The 16,822-nt window shown below is 48.5% G+C and overlaps 2 protein-coding genes across 2 annotated transcripts in view; one reads left to right on the plus strand and one right to left on the minus strand.

Annotated features, from left to right (window-relative positions):
* LOC133167122 (uncharacterized protein K02A2.6-like) overlaps positions 1-16,822 on the minus strand; it is an 84,321-nt gene that overhangs the window by 27,065 nt on the left and 40,434 nt on the right. The window lies entirely within an intron of this gene.
* Positions 7,058-10,065, plus strand: LOC133166652 (uncharacterized protein K02A2.6-like). Its single transcript, XM_061296749.1, has 2 exons — positions 7,058-8,163; positions 9,675-10,065. Exons 1-2 carry the CDS (start codon positions 7,409-7,411, stop codon positions 10,063-10,065), a joined length of 1,146 nt encoding a protein of 381 aa, XP_061152733.1. The 5' UTR covers positions 7,058-7,408.

A 16,822-nucleotide genomic window follows, 5' to 3' on the forward strand; every position in this document is an offset into this window, starting at 1 on the left:
TGGGCACGACCAAAGAAAACCTTCCTGCTTCTGTCACATCCAAAATCATGCTCACAAGCTAACACATACTGAGCTAAAAAAAAACTTTCTTTGCCCACAGTTTCAATCTGCTTGCATGCTTGGAAAAAGGAGAGTTGTTGGAGGTTGACTTTGGTCCAGTTGAGTCCCTTTCCAAACTGTGGAGGGTGCGCTAACGCGATAACACAAATGATGTGGGTACCGCTCGCTGATGAGGCGGCAGGCGAGGTCAAAGTGTCTCTCTCGCTTTGGAAGCGCGTCGGCGGTCCCTCTCCTCTGCCTCCGGTGTGGCGTGCGCGTCGCGATGCCTTGTGACTGTTGGCCTTCGCGTGGCCACTGCGCCGCTTGGCGCCGCGCCCGCGTTGGCTTGGCGCCGCGCCCGCTCCGATACCCGCGAGCCCCTGTCAGCCTGGAATTCATTCTCCGCCGTCGTTGACCCGCAACCGACACGACGCGACAGAAGGAACGTGCACGCGGCCGCGCACGGGAACATTTTGCGGAGCGGCATCCCGGGTAAACACCCGACCCCGAACAACCCCCACTTTGGGAACAGCGACCTCGCCACATCCCGCCTGTGCTGTGCCGCCTCGCTTCCAGAACGAAGATTTTCCTTCCTTTCATCTTGCTCACCTGGCTTCGTTTTTTTTTTTATGAGTTTGTTTATTTCAGCAAGTACAACACACTTCTGACAACACAGCAAAACCGTCAGGACTCAGGGATATTTCAACACCTATGGAGTTGAATTTAACACTTCAAAAGTGTCTACCTTGGTCCACACTAAATCTAGTTAAAACAACACTTTTAAAAGTGTTATTTAAATGGGAGTTAAAACAACCCGGGTGGTAGTTGACATTTAACACTACAACTGGTCAGTGTTGATTTTACATTACACTAGTGCAGGAGTGGCCAAACTTTTTGACTTGCGGGCCGAATTGGGTTCTAAATTTTGACCGGGGGGCCGAACCAGGAGCAGATGGATGTAGTGTTTGTGTAAAGTAATATAAATGACATGTAAAGGTCATTGTATAAAAGGTTTTTACTTTTAGTAGATACTAAAGCATGGATAATAAAAAAAAAGCTTTTTGAAAACAAATGCATTTATTAACAGCATTAAAAAAATATTTCACCAAAAAACTACTATCAGTGATTCTTATCAAATACGCCACTGTTATGATGAATAACATTTTCCATCACTTCAGCGCCTACAGGTCAGATTTATGAAATATGTTTATCTAATGAGGCGAAATCACATCCAACGGCAAACATTCTGACGAAATTCATCATCTTGAAGAATCAGTGAAAGAATACATCTAAATAAAGTAATAAAAGAATCAATAGTATTGTTGGTTTCCCTTTTTTGCTAGTGCCTCATAGTCTGGAGTAAAATTTGTTGTGGTAATTCTTAGGATAGAGCCCAGGTGTCGGTCCGTTAACCTAGATCTGTGACGGGCTTTGTTGACGTTCATGTGGCTGAACGTCTTCTCACACACGTAGGTCGAGCCAAATTGTCCACTCTTTTTTAACATTCGGCACTCAGTGTGCACCTTTCTTTTCTTCGGGCCACTCATTTTAATGGAAGGATTCCAGGGGAAGGTTTGTGGGTAGCATTAGCGTAAAACTGTATCTGAAAACTCAGCGCGCGAATTACGAGAATATTGACTTCACAGCCGACACTCGAAATTCGGCACTGATAGATGAAATTACTACTTACTACAAGAGTACGCACACGCACTTGTGGGTGTGCACTGAGCTTTCTGACACGGCTCCCGGGAGTAATATGTCTCGTCACCGTGGGATAGAGAAAACGTAATTTCGGTTTCTTTGTGTGTTGTGACATGTGGAGAGATTGACAATAAAGCTGACTTTGACTTTTGAGTAAATGCGCGGACATTACTCGCGGTAAAAGTTTTTCTTCGCTTGATTTCATTTGTGTGGCGGGCTCCATTGAGAAACTGAGAAGTGCAACAGAGTTGAGCTCAAGCTTCTTGTGCGGGCCATATTCAATTATGTTTTCAAAATTTGCTGCGGGCCAATAAAAACCGGACCGCGGGCCGCAGTTGGCCCGCGGGCCGTAGTTTGGACACCCCTACACTAGTGTGTAGTGTTAAATTACACTATTTAGTGTTATTGTCATGAACGGAAACAGGTCGACCAAATGCAGCACGAATCTTTATTGAGAAGGGGAAGTGGAAAGCTGGACTGCCGGCTTGGCTGGTGTGGCTGGGCAGCCGATCGGGAACCGGTGAATGCCCGGGACAAAGGGGAACTCTGACGCGCGTCAATACCAGTCCGACAAGTCAGAGTCATCTGATGAACACGTCTCCCAAGCGCAGTCATCAGGTGGCACCACTGACAATTCCCCATCCTCAGCCGCGGAATCAGGAGGCGCCGGCCCTTAGGCCGGCACAGGGACTAAATGTCTCTCTATTGGACGATCTGTTCAAATGCGAGGCCGCAATACCTGTCGGAGTGAAGCCAGGCTGCGGATGTGGCAAAAGCAGCCGAGGAGGAGACTGGACCAGAGACTGCGGCTGACGACGAGACCGGACCCGCGGCTGCAGCCTACGGGGTGATGAAGCAGAGGACCAAGAGAAGGGGACTGGCTGGAAGCGAAGAGCGAGTCTGAAGTGTGACAGGTGTGCAACAGGTGTGAGGGGGCAAGCAAAGAGATCCCAAGCGGATCCCTGCTAGGCGGGTGCTCCTGGCTCTCCTCTGGCAAGAGGTCACCCTGTGGCCCTCACCCCCCGCAGTATAGGCATAGCCGAGCTCTGAGGTGTCTCCAACACTCCTCTGGGAAGAACGAGGTGCGTCCTATCTCCATAGGTTCAGGCCCGCCTGGCTGGGCGGGAGGAGTGTTCATGGAGCACTGGCTGCCGAGGACAGGGTCCCGGGTGGGCGACAGGCAGAGTGGAGCGACAGGGGGTCTCCATGACACCCGAGGCGTCAAGCTGGCGTCACGGCAATCGGGGGGAATTGTCAGGTCTAAGTACCATAACAAAGAGGAGAAGACAACCAGGATAGGTTTATTCGCGAGGAGAAAAATAAAGAAAGGTAGCTCAGTTACAATCTCCATCAATTCTGAGTCCTTACTCTGCGTACTCTTTTTAATATTTCGGTTGCCCTGGTTACAGAAGCGTTGCTACACTAAAGGGAGGGGGTTTGGAACTGTAGCAGCGGTGCCTATCTAAGGAATGTAGTGTGGTGTGATTCAGGATTTAATTGTCGGCCCGTGACCCCAGCACTGGAATTGCAGAGTCTGTCCTGTTTCCTCAACCGGCTGTCTTCTCCATGGTTGGCTGACTCATCCTTGACTGTGATCAGATAACTTGAAGCACGTTGAATGCCGCTTTCCTGTGGAACAATGCAACTAAACCTTTGCTAAGTTTATCTTCTTGGTAAACTAACACAACACACAATAATAATGAATAACTAGCCCTAAACACTTCAACACACATTAAGTAAATGTGGGATAACTGGTATGCAGTTCCTTAAACAAACATTGAGTAAATATGGGATAACTCATATGCAACTACTTCAAACTGTATGTAACACTTAGATATAGGTATATAACACAAAGAAAAACTGTTCCGATCAACAACAATCTAGGAATCAAAGCTACAGTCAACAAAAAGGAAAGAAGTTCCTTTGAACTATACAAAGAACATTTTGCCTGTGCAAAGGAGCTCTGCTCATCGCTAGTGAAGGCCTCTTACAGAAACAAAACAGAAAGATAAGAGAAGGACAGGAAGGATACATAAAAATGATAGGGGGTCAAAGGACATCCATGGAACAAGATAAGAAGAACTTAGAGAAGGAGTTCAACTCGTAAAATATGAGGCTCCATTTCTGGCAGGCCAAGGCTTTACTGCTAAATTATTCCAACAGGAAGGAGTCAACTTCGCTGGCGGGCTGGCTGACGGCAATAACCAACCTGGCGGAGAGAGCAGCTAACCAAGCGCGCCGGGCAGAAGAGCGCAGCGCGTAGTCGTGGTCTGGGGCAAGCAGGTAGTCGAGGCAAGCGGCGATCAGAGCGTGGTCAAGGACGGGTGAGTGGTAGTGGGTAGGGATGGGCGGATCGATACCAAAATATCGATATATCGATCCAGGCGGCTCATTTTTGAATATCGATCTCCCTAGCTAAAATATCGATACTTACAATTATTTAATTATATTTTTCCTCATTTTTTTCTGCTCCAATTTGACGACTTGCACTCATGCTAGCACTACTTTTCCTTCCGCCTGCTGCACCGGCGTGTCCTGCTCTGCTCTGCTCCCGCCCCCTTTTCTCACAAGCCAAGCCCTCCTCCTCCGCTCCCCGTTCCAATCCAAACAAACACAAACAAGCATGGCCACGGCGGCGGCCCAGTCCGAACACAAGAGAAGTCTGGTTTGGGGATATTATATTTTACTTAATAACAACGAGGCAAAATGTGAAATATGTCACAAAACAATTAAATATTGTGGCAACACCACAAACTTGACAAAACATTTAAGCAAAATTCACCCCACGGTTCATGAAGAGCTGCAGTTGAAACGTGCCGCAGACACTAAGGCAGCGACGGAAAACCCTGCAGCCACACCGAGGCTAAGGTACCAAAGTACCTTAGAAGCAGCGTTTCAGAAAGGCAAGACATATCCAGGTATCAGGTGCTAACCAAAAATCGTAAGCATTTGTGGTTGATGTGCTATTTGAAGCAATAATTACTACGCTTTAGTCAGTCATTTATAAATAAAGTTTTCCCCTTTTCAATTTGTGGTCGAACGCCATATGTTTTATTTGTAACTCCACTTCCTATAAACAACACTAAAGTATTACAATATTAAATGTAAGTATCCAGTGGCTTTACAAATTGATAGTTTTGCTGCTCATGACGATTAAGCCCTGCATCTCTGTTGGTACCATGTCTCTTTTTAGATTATACTAAAAGACAAAACTTTTTCTCAACAACAGAGAGAGAGAGAGAGAAAAAAGTAAAGAATAGCTCCTTTTTATTAAAGTTATACTATTAATATGCATCTTCCACTAATGCACTAATGTCTAAAATTCATGTACATGACGTAATACTTTTTTCTACAAAATTCAATAGATGACTCTCCAAGAGCAAGAATGCCACTGCATTTAAATTGTTTTTTTTGGCGGGAAATTACACTTCCGGTATCGATATCGGATCGAATATCGGGTATTTTGGGTAGGAAATACCGTTTTTTTCCGTGTATAGTGCGCCCCCATGCATAATACGCACCCTAAAAATGGCATGCTGATGCTGGAAAAAAGCCTGTACCCATGTATAATACGCACCCAATTTTTAAATTTTTTTTTTTTTTTTTTTTTTTTAAGTCCCAATGATCGTCACACACGCAGGGAGGCAATGGGTCCCATTTTTATAGTCTTTGGTATGGTCTTAACTAGGCTGGATGTAATTTTTTTTGTTGGCGTTGATTTCTCCGACTGCCCATAAACGCACCACCGCGCTCCGTGCGCTCACGGGAAAGAGGCGGCTCTGTATGGGAGAGACGTTGAAGAGGAATAAAAACACCCTTGGAAACCAAAACATGCCCCTCGTCGTGACTCGGAGCCGCAACAAATGTTTCGGATTTGTGTAGGGTACATTGTGACAGACTGCAAACGAGCAGGTGATCGAGCAAGCGTCTGATACGAGAGCATTGCGGTCGCATGGAGCGTGTTTGAAGTGAACAGCAGAGAAGAAAGGAACAAGGCAAAGTGTTGTGAAATAAAATGCACAGAACGGATGCGCAAGACACGTCAGCTATATAAAGAGCGAGAGTTCTTTTCTTCCTATTAGTTTCAATTCACAGTTTAATTAGCAGTTTCAATCAGCAAATAACAAAATTCGTATTACAGGTAATATTTTATTTCACAACACTTTGCCTTGTTCCTTTGGTCTCTGCTGTTCATCCTAAAACACAAAGGCGCTCTTTAAGCAATGCGACAGTGAGCGCCCGGCGCGCTGCGGTTGCGCGACCGCACCAAATCAAGCTCCCTGCGCAGTGCGCACTGAGGTCCACTTAAATTTTAGAAAGTACATCAGGACTTTAAAAATATCTTCTAAATGTCAGCGACGGCTCTGTCACAATAATGCGACCAGCGTGGTGCAGTTGGGCGGTCGGCGGCGCGCTACGGTTGAGCGTTCTCTCGCACTCTCTCTCTCGCGCTCTCTCTCGCTCTCGCTCTTTCTCGCTCTCGCACACACGCGCACACACGCAAACCGGATATCATACGGACGCCGCCATTACAGATGCGCAGAACGGATGCGCAAGACACGTCAGCTATATAAAGAGCGAGAGTTCAGTTCTCTACCTAAATCCGTATTACAGGTAATATTTTATTTCACAACACTTCGCCTTGTTCCTTTCGTCTCTGCTGTTCACTTCAAACACGCTCCATACGAGCGCAATGCTCTCGTATCAGACAAGGCTTGCTCCATCACCTGCTCGTTTGCTGTCTGTCACAATGTACCCTACACAAATCCGAAACATTTGTTGCGGCTCCGAGTCACGACGAGGGGCAAGTTTTGGTTTCCAAGGGTGTTTTTATTCCTCTTCAACGTCTCGGTGGTGCGTTTTCGGGCATTCGGAGAAATCAACGCCAACAAAAAAAATTACATCCAGCCTAGTTAAGACCATACCAAAGACTTACATTGCAAATGGGACCCATTGCCTCCCTGCGTGTGTGACGATCATTGGGACTGTGGTGTATTGATTTGGTAATGTTGGTTGGTATAAGTATTATTTCAGTGCTTATTTGCTGCCAATGTGATACTTCTACTTTTACCCAGTAGAGGGCGCACTCGCCTAGAGTTGACTACCGAGGATTGATGTTAGACAGAAGAAGTTGTACAAGAGAGAAACATGTGCTTGTACTGTGTGTGCCGTTCTTATTAAACCGTCCTCTAAACTTGGAGAGTGTGCGCGTCATTACGGCCACGATACAACATATTCTTGGCGACGAGGATGGGATCACCTAGAGTGCAGCGGTGGGGTGTGAAGTTGAGTGCATACAAATACAACATTGTCTACAAACCAGGCAAACATCATGCAAATACAGATGCCTTGAGCAGGATGCCAGTTCCTGTCAAGTTAAGGAAAGAGGAGAGTACTGAGCAAGTACTTATGATGGACATGTTGGATGAGACATTGATAGATGCAAAGCAGATAAAGAGCTGGACGGCAAAAGACACTGTTTTATCACAAGTTCATGAATACATCCTGAAAGGGTGGCCCACAGAAACCGATCCAAATCTGAAAGCTTTCCACCAGAGAAAATTGGAGCTCGGTGTTAGAGATGGCTGTGTTCTCTGGGGAGCTCGAGTGGTCATCCCTGCCAAAGGAAGAGGTAGGATGTTAAAAATGTTACATCACTCACACAGGAATGACTAAAATGAAAGGTTTGGCAAGATCATACATGTGGTGGCCGGGAATGGATCAGGATGTAGAGAGAACGGTTCAAGCATGTCACGAATGTCAGGCACATCAAAAAGCACCTGCTTCTGCTCCTCTACACCCGTGGGAATGGCCTGAATCACCATGGTCAAGGATTCATGTGGACTATGCAGGACCTTTTCTAGGAGAAATGTTTCTCGTAATTGTGGATGCACATTCAAAGTGGTTGGATGTTTACCCTACAAAAACATGCACATCCTTAGTCACAATCGAGAAACTCAGACAGAGCTTTAGTAATTTTGGAATACCAAAAATGCTGGTGTCCGACAATGGAACTTGCTTCACAAGTGCTGAGTTTGAAGCGTTCATGAAGCAAAATGGTATCAGTCATGTGAGATCCGCTCCTTTTCACCCATCCTCAAATGGACTCGCAGAGAGAGCAGTTCAAACTTTTAAAGAGGGGATGAAGAAGATGAAAGAAGGGACAATACAAACAAGGTTATCAAGATTCTTGTTTAGCTACCGGATCACACCTCACGCAACAACAGGCTTATCACCTGCCGAACTCATGATGTCACGCAGACTAAGGTCCGCCCTGGATTTGGTTGTTCCGGATATGAAAACCAAAGTGCAACAAAAGCAACTTAAACAGAAAGAAAATCATGACACACGGAGTAAGCAGAGAGGGTTTACGTCAGGAGAGGACGTACTCATCAGGAACTATTCCTATGGACCGAAATGGATTCCTGGGGTTATCCAAAACACTTCAGGACCCCTTTCCTATACCGTTAGTGTTGGTACTGGTCAAGTTGTGAAAAGGCATGTAGATCAAGTAAGAGCAAGATTATCCAATCTCGAGACAACGGTTGAGAAGGAGAAAAGCTTAGTATTTTTTCCAGAGACTGTTGCAAAGATTCCACTACCGGAAATAAATAAACCACAGATGTTAGAACTGAGTTCTAATTCAGAGAAGGTGTCAGAGTTGCTACCTGCTACCAATACCCAGGATGAAAAGGTTGTACCACCACAGACAGAGTTGAGACGTTCTAGTAGAGAGAGACATACCCCTGTTCACCTCAAAGACTTTGTTCCTTAAAGTAGAATGTTATTAAAAAAAAAAAAAGTCATACTGAGTTACATTAAGTAATTTTTCTGTTTATGTTTTATTGAGTGTATAACACATGTTGTTTTTGCTTAAATGTGGGGGAGATGTGGTGTATTGATTTGGTAATGTTGGTTGGTATAAGTATTATTTCAGTGCTTATTTGCTGCCAATGTGATACTTCTACTTTTACCCAGTAGAGGGCGCACTCGCCTAGAGTTGACTACCGAGGATTGATGTTAGACAGAAGAAGTTGTACAAGAGAGAAACATGTGCTTGTACTGTGTGTGCCGTTCTTATTAAACCGTCCTCTAAACTTGGAGAGTGTGCGCGTCATTACGGCCACGATACAACAGGGACTTAAAAAAAAAAAAAAAAAAAAAATTAAATTAAAAAAAAAAAAAATGTAAATTTTTTTTTTGTACCCATGTATAATGCGCACCCCAGATTTTAGGACAATAAATTAGTTAAATTTTGCGCACTATACACGGAAAAAAACGGTACTTGCTATCGGATCGATTCCAAAATCATTGGTATCGCCCATCCCTAGTAGTGGGATGTTGGGGTCCGATGCTTTGGAGCGTGTATTGAGTAACCCAGGAAGTGTTTAGTGGAGCGCGTATCGAGGCATGTAGCATTATGGAGCGGTGACGTCATCGGTGACAGACGAGGCTTCGTCGGCTGCCGTGATTGGCTGACATAAAAGCGGCAACACGTCCCGTGTCCTACCCGTGCAATTCGAATTTCTGTGCTACAGTACGAGATTCTTTGCAATCGAACTGTTTTCATGGAGCCTGCGAGAAAACGAAAACATTCCCCAGTGTGGGAATATTTTGATCTCATTTCCCCAAATAAGGTAAGTGTTCTTTTGTATGGTGCTGTCATCGTTTTAGCGATTGATTTGACCGACATGCAGAAAAACCAACTCAGACGTCCAGAATGAGTGAGAAGTGTTTATTGGAGGAGCTGCAGTGGAGGTAGAGCGTGAGGATCTGAGCCATGAGCACGGAGCGGGAGCAGCAGTGGCAGAGCGTGTGGAGTTCAACCAGAACGGGGTGGATCTTGGCGGTGATCGGTGGAGGTAATCTACGAGCAGGATACACAAGACTTGGTCAGAGAATTCAACGTGGCTGTGGCGGAGATCTTACTGCAGACCTGAACAACATGGCGTCGATGAACAAGGCGAGATCTATGAGCATGGAGCGAGAGGCACAACCGTGGAGGTGAGCGCAACCGTGGAGGTGAGCGCAACCGTGGAGGTGAGCGCAACCGTGGAGGTGAGCGCAACCGTGGAGGTGAGCGCAACCGTGGAGGTGAGCGCAACCGTGGAGGTGAGCGCAACCGTGGAGGTGAGCGCAACCGTGGAGGTGAGCGCAACCGTGGAGGTGAGCGCAACCGTGGAGGTGAGCGCAACCGTGGAGGTGAGCGCAACCGTGGAGGTGAGCGCAACCGTGGAGGTGAGCGCAACCGTGGAGGTGAGCATACTGAAGGGACACTCAGGCGACGAGCAGTTGACAGCATGCTCCTTAAGAGCCCTCCTTTAACGAGCCTGATGAGCCACACCTGTGCACACTGCACTCTGCTCACGGTTGCTCCCTGTGGACAAAAGAAGTATGCCACCCCGGACACTGACAGGTGCCCTATTTCATTGAAGTGTGCATTTATGTAATGCATTCTTTTCCAAGTTCAATGTTCACAAGTACAAGTCATCTTCATCCATAAGCACATCAGTCTTTCCTTGTTAAGACACAGCAGCCCTTCAAAACAAAATGTGTTCCGTCAACTTTTAGTATCTTAATAGACATTGAAACACAATATTCCATTTCTTTCAATGTTACATGTGAATGCACATGCAGAGAGAAATCTCATTAATTTTCATCAGGCTACATGAACCAAAATATAAAGGTGAAAGTACCGTTTTGGGCCGAAAATAAGACAGTAGTTTTTGCATTGAAATAAGACTGAAAAAGTGGGGGTCGTCTTACATTCGGGGTCTAGACATTATACCCATTCACAAGATATGGCAGATATCTTTAACACAAATGCTGAACTTAGCTTCCCAGGCCAAAGCCTGTCACAAAGAAGAAAAATAAAAATAGCTGTTAGAAGTGTTCCTATGTTGATGTTAAAAAAGTTACGTCACCACACCTTAAGTCTCGCGTAAATTACCTCAGCTTATCGCGATTGTTGGAGCTTGTGCACAGCAGTAAGTTAAAGGTTGCTGGTATCGACTGAGTTCGTTGCTGTGATCGTGTGCGTCTTTGACACAAAGTGAGTATGTACATTTCATTGTTACTACTGTCTACTGTTGTGCCGTTTGTCTGACCGCGGTTTGTTTCATCTGTGCGCCGTTTGATTGATAGCTTCGCGCACTCCTTTAAATTTGCCTCGCATCGTACGAGTAGCCGTTACGCAGCGGCACGGCGACTAAAGGTCGCCAGCAAATGTATTTAGTTGTCTCGATGACTTATGTTTGGTGTGTTGCTGAGAGTATTTCATTTATGGTTATTTAGTATAGCGGAACCATTACGTGCAGTTATGTAATGTGTCGTCTACTAGTGTTGTGTGACGTCAGAAGTTGAGCGTTGAATTACGTGCTGTATTTCTGTCTGTTGCAGAACCATTCACTGCACATTCACTGCACATACACACACACACCCCACACACCCTTTACATGCTTCATACAATAATCACACACAAGAATCACATTCACACACCCAAAGACTCACCCATGTACACTACACACACCTGCTCTCACGTCCTTACGACCAAACATGTGCCTATACCAGGGGTGGGCAAACCTTTTGACTCGCGGGCCGAACTGGGTTCTAAATTTGGACCGGAGGGCCGAACCAGGAGCAGATGGACGTAGTGTAGGGGTCTCCAAACTACGGCTCGCGGGCCGCAGTCCAGTTTTTATTGGCCTGCAGCAAATTCTGAAAACATAATTGAATCTGGCTCGCACAAGAAGCTTGAACTCAACTCTGTTGCACTTCTCAGTTTCCACACTAGATGGAGCCCGCCACACAAAGCGTTTGACGTCCCATTAGCACCCCAGCCCCCCCCGAAGAGAAGCGAACGCGCAGCGTTTGACGTCCTATTAGCAGCCCCCCCCCCTCAGAAGAGAAGCGAATGTGCAGCGTTTGACGTCCCATTAGCACCCCCCTGGAAGAGAAACGAACGGGCAGCGTTTGACGTCCCATTAGCACGGTGAGGGGTATCTGAAAATCAGAGCAGAGTTTTAACTCACAAACACCTGGTAACAGAGGTGAGGAAACGGGAAACACTTCCTTAAAGTAAGCCTTAAGAACTTTACAGATTAAGATTAGTCGCAAACAGGTGGTGCATCAATGTCCTTGAGCATCCTGCATTGTTTGAAAACGAGAATGGTCGCTGGTCCCTGCTATGTGTACAAATCATATTCAAAATGCATTTTTTTACAACAAACTTGAGAGCCTCCCCTTCGTTTTCAGTGGGAACAGTGTTGTTGGTCTCCCTTTTTTGCTAGTGCGTCATAGTCTGGAGTAAAATTTGTTGTGGCAATTCTTAGGAGAGATCCGAGGTGTTGGTCCGTTTACCTCGATCTGTGACGGGTTGATGTTGACGTTCATGTGGCTGAACGTCACGTCGTGTACGTCGAGCCAAATTGGCCACTCTTTTTTAAACACTCGGCACTGTGTCCACCTTGCTTTTCCTTGAGCGACTCATTTTAATAGAAGGATTCTATGGGAAGGTTTGTGGGTGGCTTTAGCGTAAAACTGTATCTGAAAGCTCAGCGCGCGAATCACAAGAATGCTGTCGTCACAGCCCACGCTCTAAATTCGGGACTGATACAAATAGAGCGCGAGTGCGCCATGTCCGTACTACCGAGTACGTACACGCACTTGTGAGTGTGCACCGAGCTTTCTGACACGGCTTTCGGTAGTAAATGCGCAGGCGAGCCGTTCCCCATCTACTGGGGGAACGCAGTCATTGCAGGCAAAATGACCCAAAAAAATGTTTAATAATACAATTTGTTCAGGTTGTTCCATTTTTTCCATTTATTTTCTTCACCCGTGATTTTCTTACAACTTGTCAATCGTTTGTTGTAGGGGTGGTCTCAGTTGTACTTAGCAGTTAGCAAGTTAGGTATTTGTAAAATCAGATACACAGAAAATATCTATGGAACGTTTTTACCTCCATGAGTCGTCACCTTATCGTGGTGGAGGGGTTTGCATGCCCCTATGATCCTAGGAGCCATGTTGTCTGGGGCTTCATGCTCCTGGTAGGGTCACCCATGGCAAACGGGTCCTAGGTGAGGGGCCAGACAAAGCACGGCTCAAAAAGCCCCTTATGATGATGAATATATATGGAAACAGATTTCCCTCGCCCGGACGCGGGTCACCCGAAAAGGAAATGTGGGTCCCCCTTCCCATGGGCTCACCACCTGTGGGAGGGGCCAAAGGGGTCGGGTGCAGTGCGAGCTGGGCGGCCAAAGGCAGGGACCTTGGCGGTCTGATCCCCGGCTGCAGAAGCTGGCTCTTGGGACATGGAATGTCACCTCTCTGGCTGGAAAGGAGCCCGAGCTGGTGTGCGAGGCAGAAAAGTTACGACTAGATATAGTTGGACTTGCCTCCACGCACAGTTTGGGTTCCGGTTCAAGCCCTCTCGAGAGGGGCTGGACTCTCTTCCACTCTGGAGTTGCCCACGGTGAGAGGCGTCGAGCAGGTGTGGGTATACTTATTGCCCCCCGGCTGGGCGCCTGCACATTGGGGTTCACCCCGGTGAACGAGAGGGTACCCTCCCTCCGCCTTCGGGTGGGGGGACGGGTCCTGACTGTTGTTTGTGTCTATGCACCAAACGGCAGCTCAGAATACCCACCCTTCTTGGAGTCCCTGGAGGAAGTGCTGGAGAGCGCTCCTTCTGGGGACTCCATCGTTCTACTGGGTGACTTCAATGCTCACGTGGGCAATGACAGTGAGACCTGGAAGGGCGTGATTGGGAGGAACGGCCCCCCCGATCTGAACCCGAGCGGTGTTCTATTGTTGGACTTCTGTGCTCGACACGGATTTTCTATAATGAACACCATGTTCAAACATAAGGGTGTCCATGTGTGCACTTGGCACCAGGACACCCTAGGCCGCAGTTCGATGATCGACTTTGTAGTCGTGTCATCGGATTTGCGGCCGCATGTTTTGGACACTCGGGCGAAGAGAGGGGCGGAGCTGTCAACTGATCACCACCTGGTGGTGGGTTGGCTTCGATGGTGGGGGAAGATGCCGGTCCGACCTGGCAGACCCAAACGCTCTGTGAGGGTCTGCTGGGAACGTCTGGTTGAATCCCCTGTCAGGAAGAGCTTCAACTCCCACCTCCGGCAGAGCTATTCACACGTCCCGGGGGAGGCGGGGGACATTGAGTCCGAGTGGACCTTGTTCCGCGCCTCCATTGTTGAGGCGGCCGACCGGAGCTGTGGCCGTAAGGTCATTGGGCCTGTCGTGGCGGCAATCCCCGAACCCGCTGGTGGACACCGGCGGTAAGGGATGCCGTCAAGCTGAAGAAGGAGTCCTATCGGGCCGTTTTGGCGTGCGGGACTCTGGAGGCAGCTGACAGGTACCGGATGGCCAAGCGGAACGCGGCTTCGGCGGTTGCTGAGGCAAAAACCCGGACGTGGGAGGAGTTTGGCGAGGCCATGGAGAATGACTTCCGGACGGCTTCGAGGAAATTCTGGTCCACCATCCGGCATCTCAGGAGGGGGAAGCAGTGCAACGTCAACACTGTTTACAGTGGAGATGGCGTGCTGCTGACCTCGACTCGGGACGTCGTGTGTCGGTGGGGAGAATACTTCGAAGACCTCCTCAATTCCACCGACACGCCTTCCATTGTGGAAGCGGGGCCTGGGGACTCTGAGGTGGACTCTCCAATCTCTGGGGTCAAAGTCACCGAGGTAGTTAAAAAACTCCTCGGTGGCAGGGCCCCGGGGGTGGATGAGATCCGCCCGGATTTCTTAAGGGCTCTGGATGTTGTGGGGCTGTCATGGCTGACACGTCTCTACAACATCGCGTGGACATCGGGGACAGTGCCTCTGGATTGGCAGACTGGGGTGGTGGTTCCCCTCTTTAAGAAGGGGGACCGGAGGGTGTGTTCCAATTACAGGGGAATTTCACTCCTCAGCCTCCCTGGTAAGGTCTATTCAGGGGTGCTGGAGAGGAGGGTCCGTCGGGAGGTCGAACCTCGGATTCAGGAGGAACAGTGTGGCTTTCGTCCTGGCCGTGGAACTGTGGACCAGCTCTTCACCCTCAGCAGGATCCTCGAGGGTGCATGGGAGTTCGCCCAACCAGTCCACATGTGTTTTGTGGACTTGGAAAAGGCGTTTGACCGTGTCCCTCGGGAGGTTCTGTTGGGGGTGCTTCGGGAGTACGGGGTACCGAGCCAACTGATAAGGGCGGTTCGGTCCCTGTATCAACGATGCCAGAGTTTGGTCCGCATTTCCGGCAGTAAGTCGGATTCGTTCTCACTGAGGGTTGGACTCCGCCAAGGCTGCCCTTTGTCACCGATTCTGTTCATAGTTTTTATGGACAGAATTTCTAGGCGCAGCCGAGGCGTTGAGGGTGTCCGGTTTGGGGACCTCAGCATCGCGTCTCTGCTTTTTGCAGACGACGTGGTGCTGTTGGCTTCTTCAGGCCGTGATCTCCAGCTCTCACTGGAGCGGTTCGCAGCCGAGTGTGAAGCGGTCGGGATGAGGGTCAGCACCTCCAAATCCGAGTCCATGGTCCTCGATCGGAAAAGGGTGGAATGCCCTCTCCGGATCGGGGATGAGATCCTGCCCCAAGTGGAGGAGTTTAAGTATCTTGGGGTGTTGTTCACGAGTGAGGGGCGGATGGAGCGCGAGATCGACAGGCGGATCGGTGCAGCGTCGGCAGTAATGCGGACTTTGTACCGGTCCGTCGTGGTAAAGAGAGAGCTGAGCCAAAAGGCAAAGCTCTCAATTTACCGGTCGATTTACGCTCCTACCCTCACCTATGGTCACGAGCTATGGGTCGTGACCGAAAGAACGAGATCCGGGATACAGGCGGCCGAAATGAGTTTTCTCCGCAGGATGTCCGGGCTCTCCCTTAGAGATAGGGTGAGAAGTTCGGTCATCCGGGAGAGACTCGGAGTAGAGTCGCTGCTCCTCCACGTTGAGAGGAGCCAGATGAGGTGGCTTGGGCATCTCATCAGGATGCCTCCTGGACGCCTCCCTGGGGAGGTGTTCCGGGCATGTCCCACCGGTAGGAGACCCCGGGGACGACCCAGGACGCGCTGGAGAGACTATGTCTCTCAGCTGGCCTGGGAACGCCTTGGGATCCCCCGGGATGAGCTAGAGGAAGTGGCTGGGGAGAGGGAAGTCTGGGAGTCCCTCCTGAAGCTGCTGCCCCCGCGACCCGACCCCGGATAAGCGGAAGAAGATGGATGGATGGACGTTTTTACTTTAAATACTTATTGAAAAATAGACTGTTTTAAATGCATTCATGTAATTTCATTAAATATCAAAATACAATTTAACCATATGATGAATTTAATAGAATATTTAATAGTCATATGATACGACTTGTTGAGCCAGCCTCCTGTCTTGCACAATGCAAGCCTTCTGACGCATCCTGAGCAGGGTTCCAGCAACTCCTTCATGGCCTTCCTGGTGACTTTGGCGTGCCAGTAGAGTCCCCAGCCAAGTGTTGAAGGGGATCAGTGGAACAGCCCGGCTGTCTTCACTGAAGTGCTGGATCCTGCCACCGCACAGCAACAGCCCACTGGCTGCCGGTCTGTTGTGGTGCTGGTAAAAATGGCTCCTTCTTGTGCTGCAAGGCAGAGGTCTCGGAAGGCGTCCTCTCTCTCTGCAACAGTGACTGTCCCAGCCAATGGGACTGCCTCCCACTTTGGTTTTTCCCTGGGCTCTGCTATGGAGAAACTTCTTTGCTACCCTCCAGACCAGTGCGAGCGACTTTAGCAGTTTGGTTAGGCTGCTGAACCGCGGGATTTTCATCAGGTTTGTGACTGCAGCCCTGAATGAAGGCCTGTGCAGATCGGCGGAGCTTAAGGTTGGTTTCAGCTTGGGTTCCTTCTTTGCTCCAGTTCGGGTCAGGGCAGCGACGAATGCCTTTTTCTGGATGCGCATGAGATTCTCTCTGGCCTCCGCCACAAAGTCCATGCATCACACGCACATTCTCTTCCCCCCCGTCTCAATGCCCAATCAGCGCAGCAAGTCATTTGTATTGGCAACAAGGAGGATTTGTGAGCTTACCGGCTGTCTGTTCCGATCTTTTGTTTCTTTTTGGTACTTTTCTG

This window comes from Syngnathus typhle, linkage group LG14, assembly GCF_033458585.1.
Source record: "Syngnathus typhle isolate RoL2023-S1 ecotype Sweden linkage group LG14, RoL_Styp_1.0, whole genome shotgun sequence".
NCBI classification, from domain to species: domain Eukaryota; kingdom Metazoa; phylum Chordata; class Actinopteri; order Syngnathiformes; family Syngnathidae; genus Syngnathus; species Syngnathus typhle.

Excerpts from the sequence above, each read along its gene's own strand:
- LOC133166652 (XM_061296749.1), top strand. The coding sequence starts at position 7,409 with ATGACTAAAATGAAAGGTTTGGCAAGATCATACATGTGGTGGCCGGGA. Across the intron at positions 8,164-9,674 it reads TCCTATGGACCGAAATGGAT|ACCTGAACAACATGGCGTCG; the intron begins TCCTGGGGTTAT and ends ATCTTACTGCAG.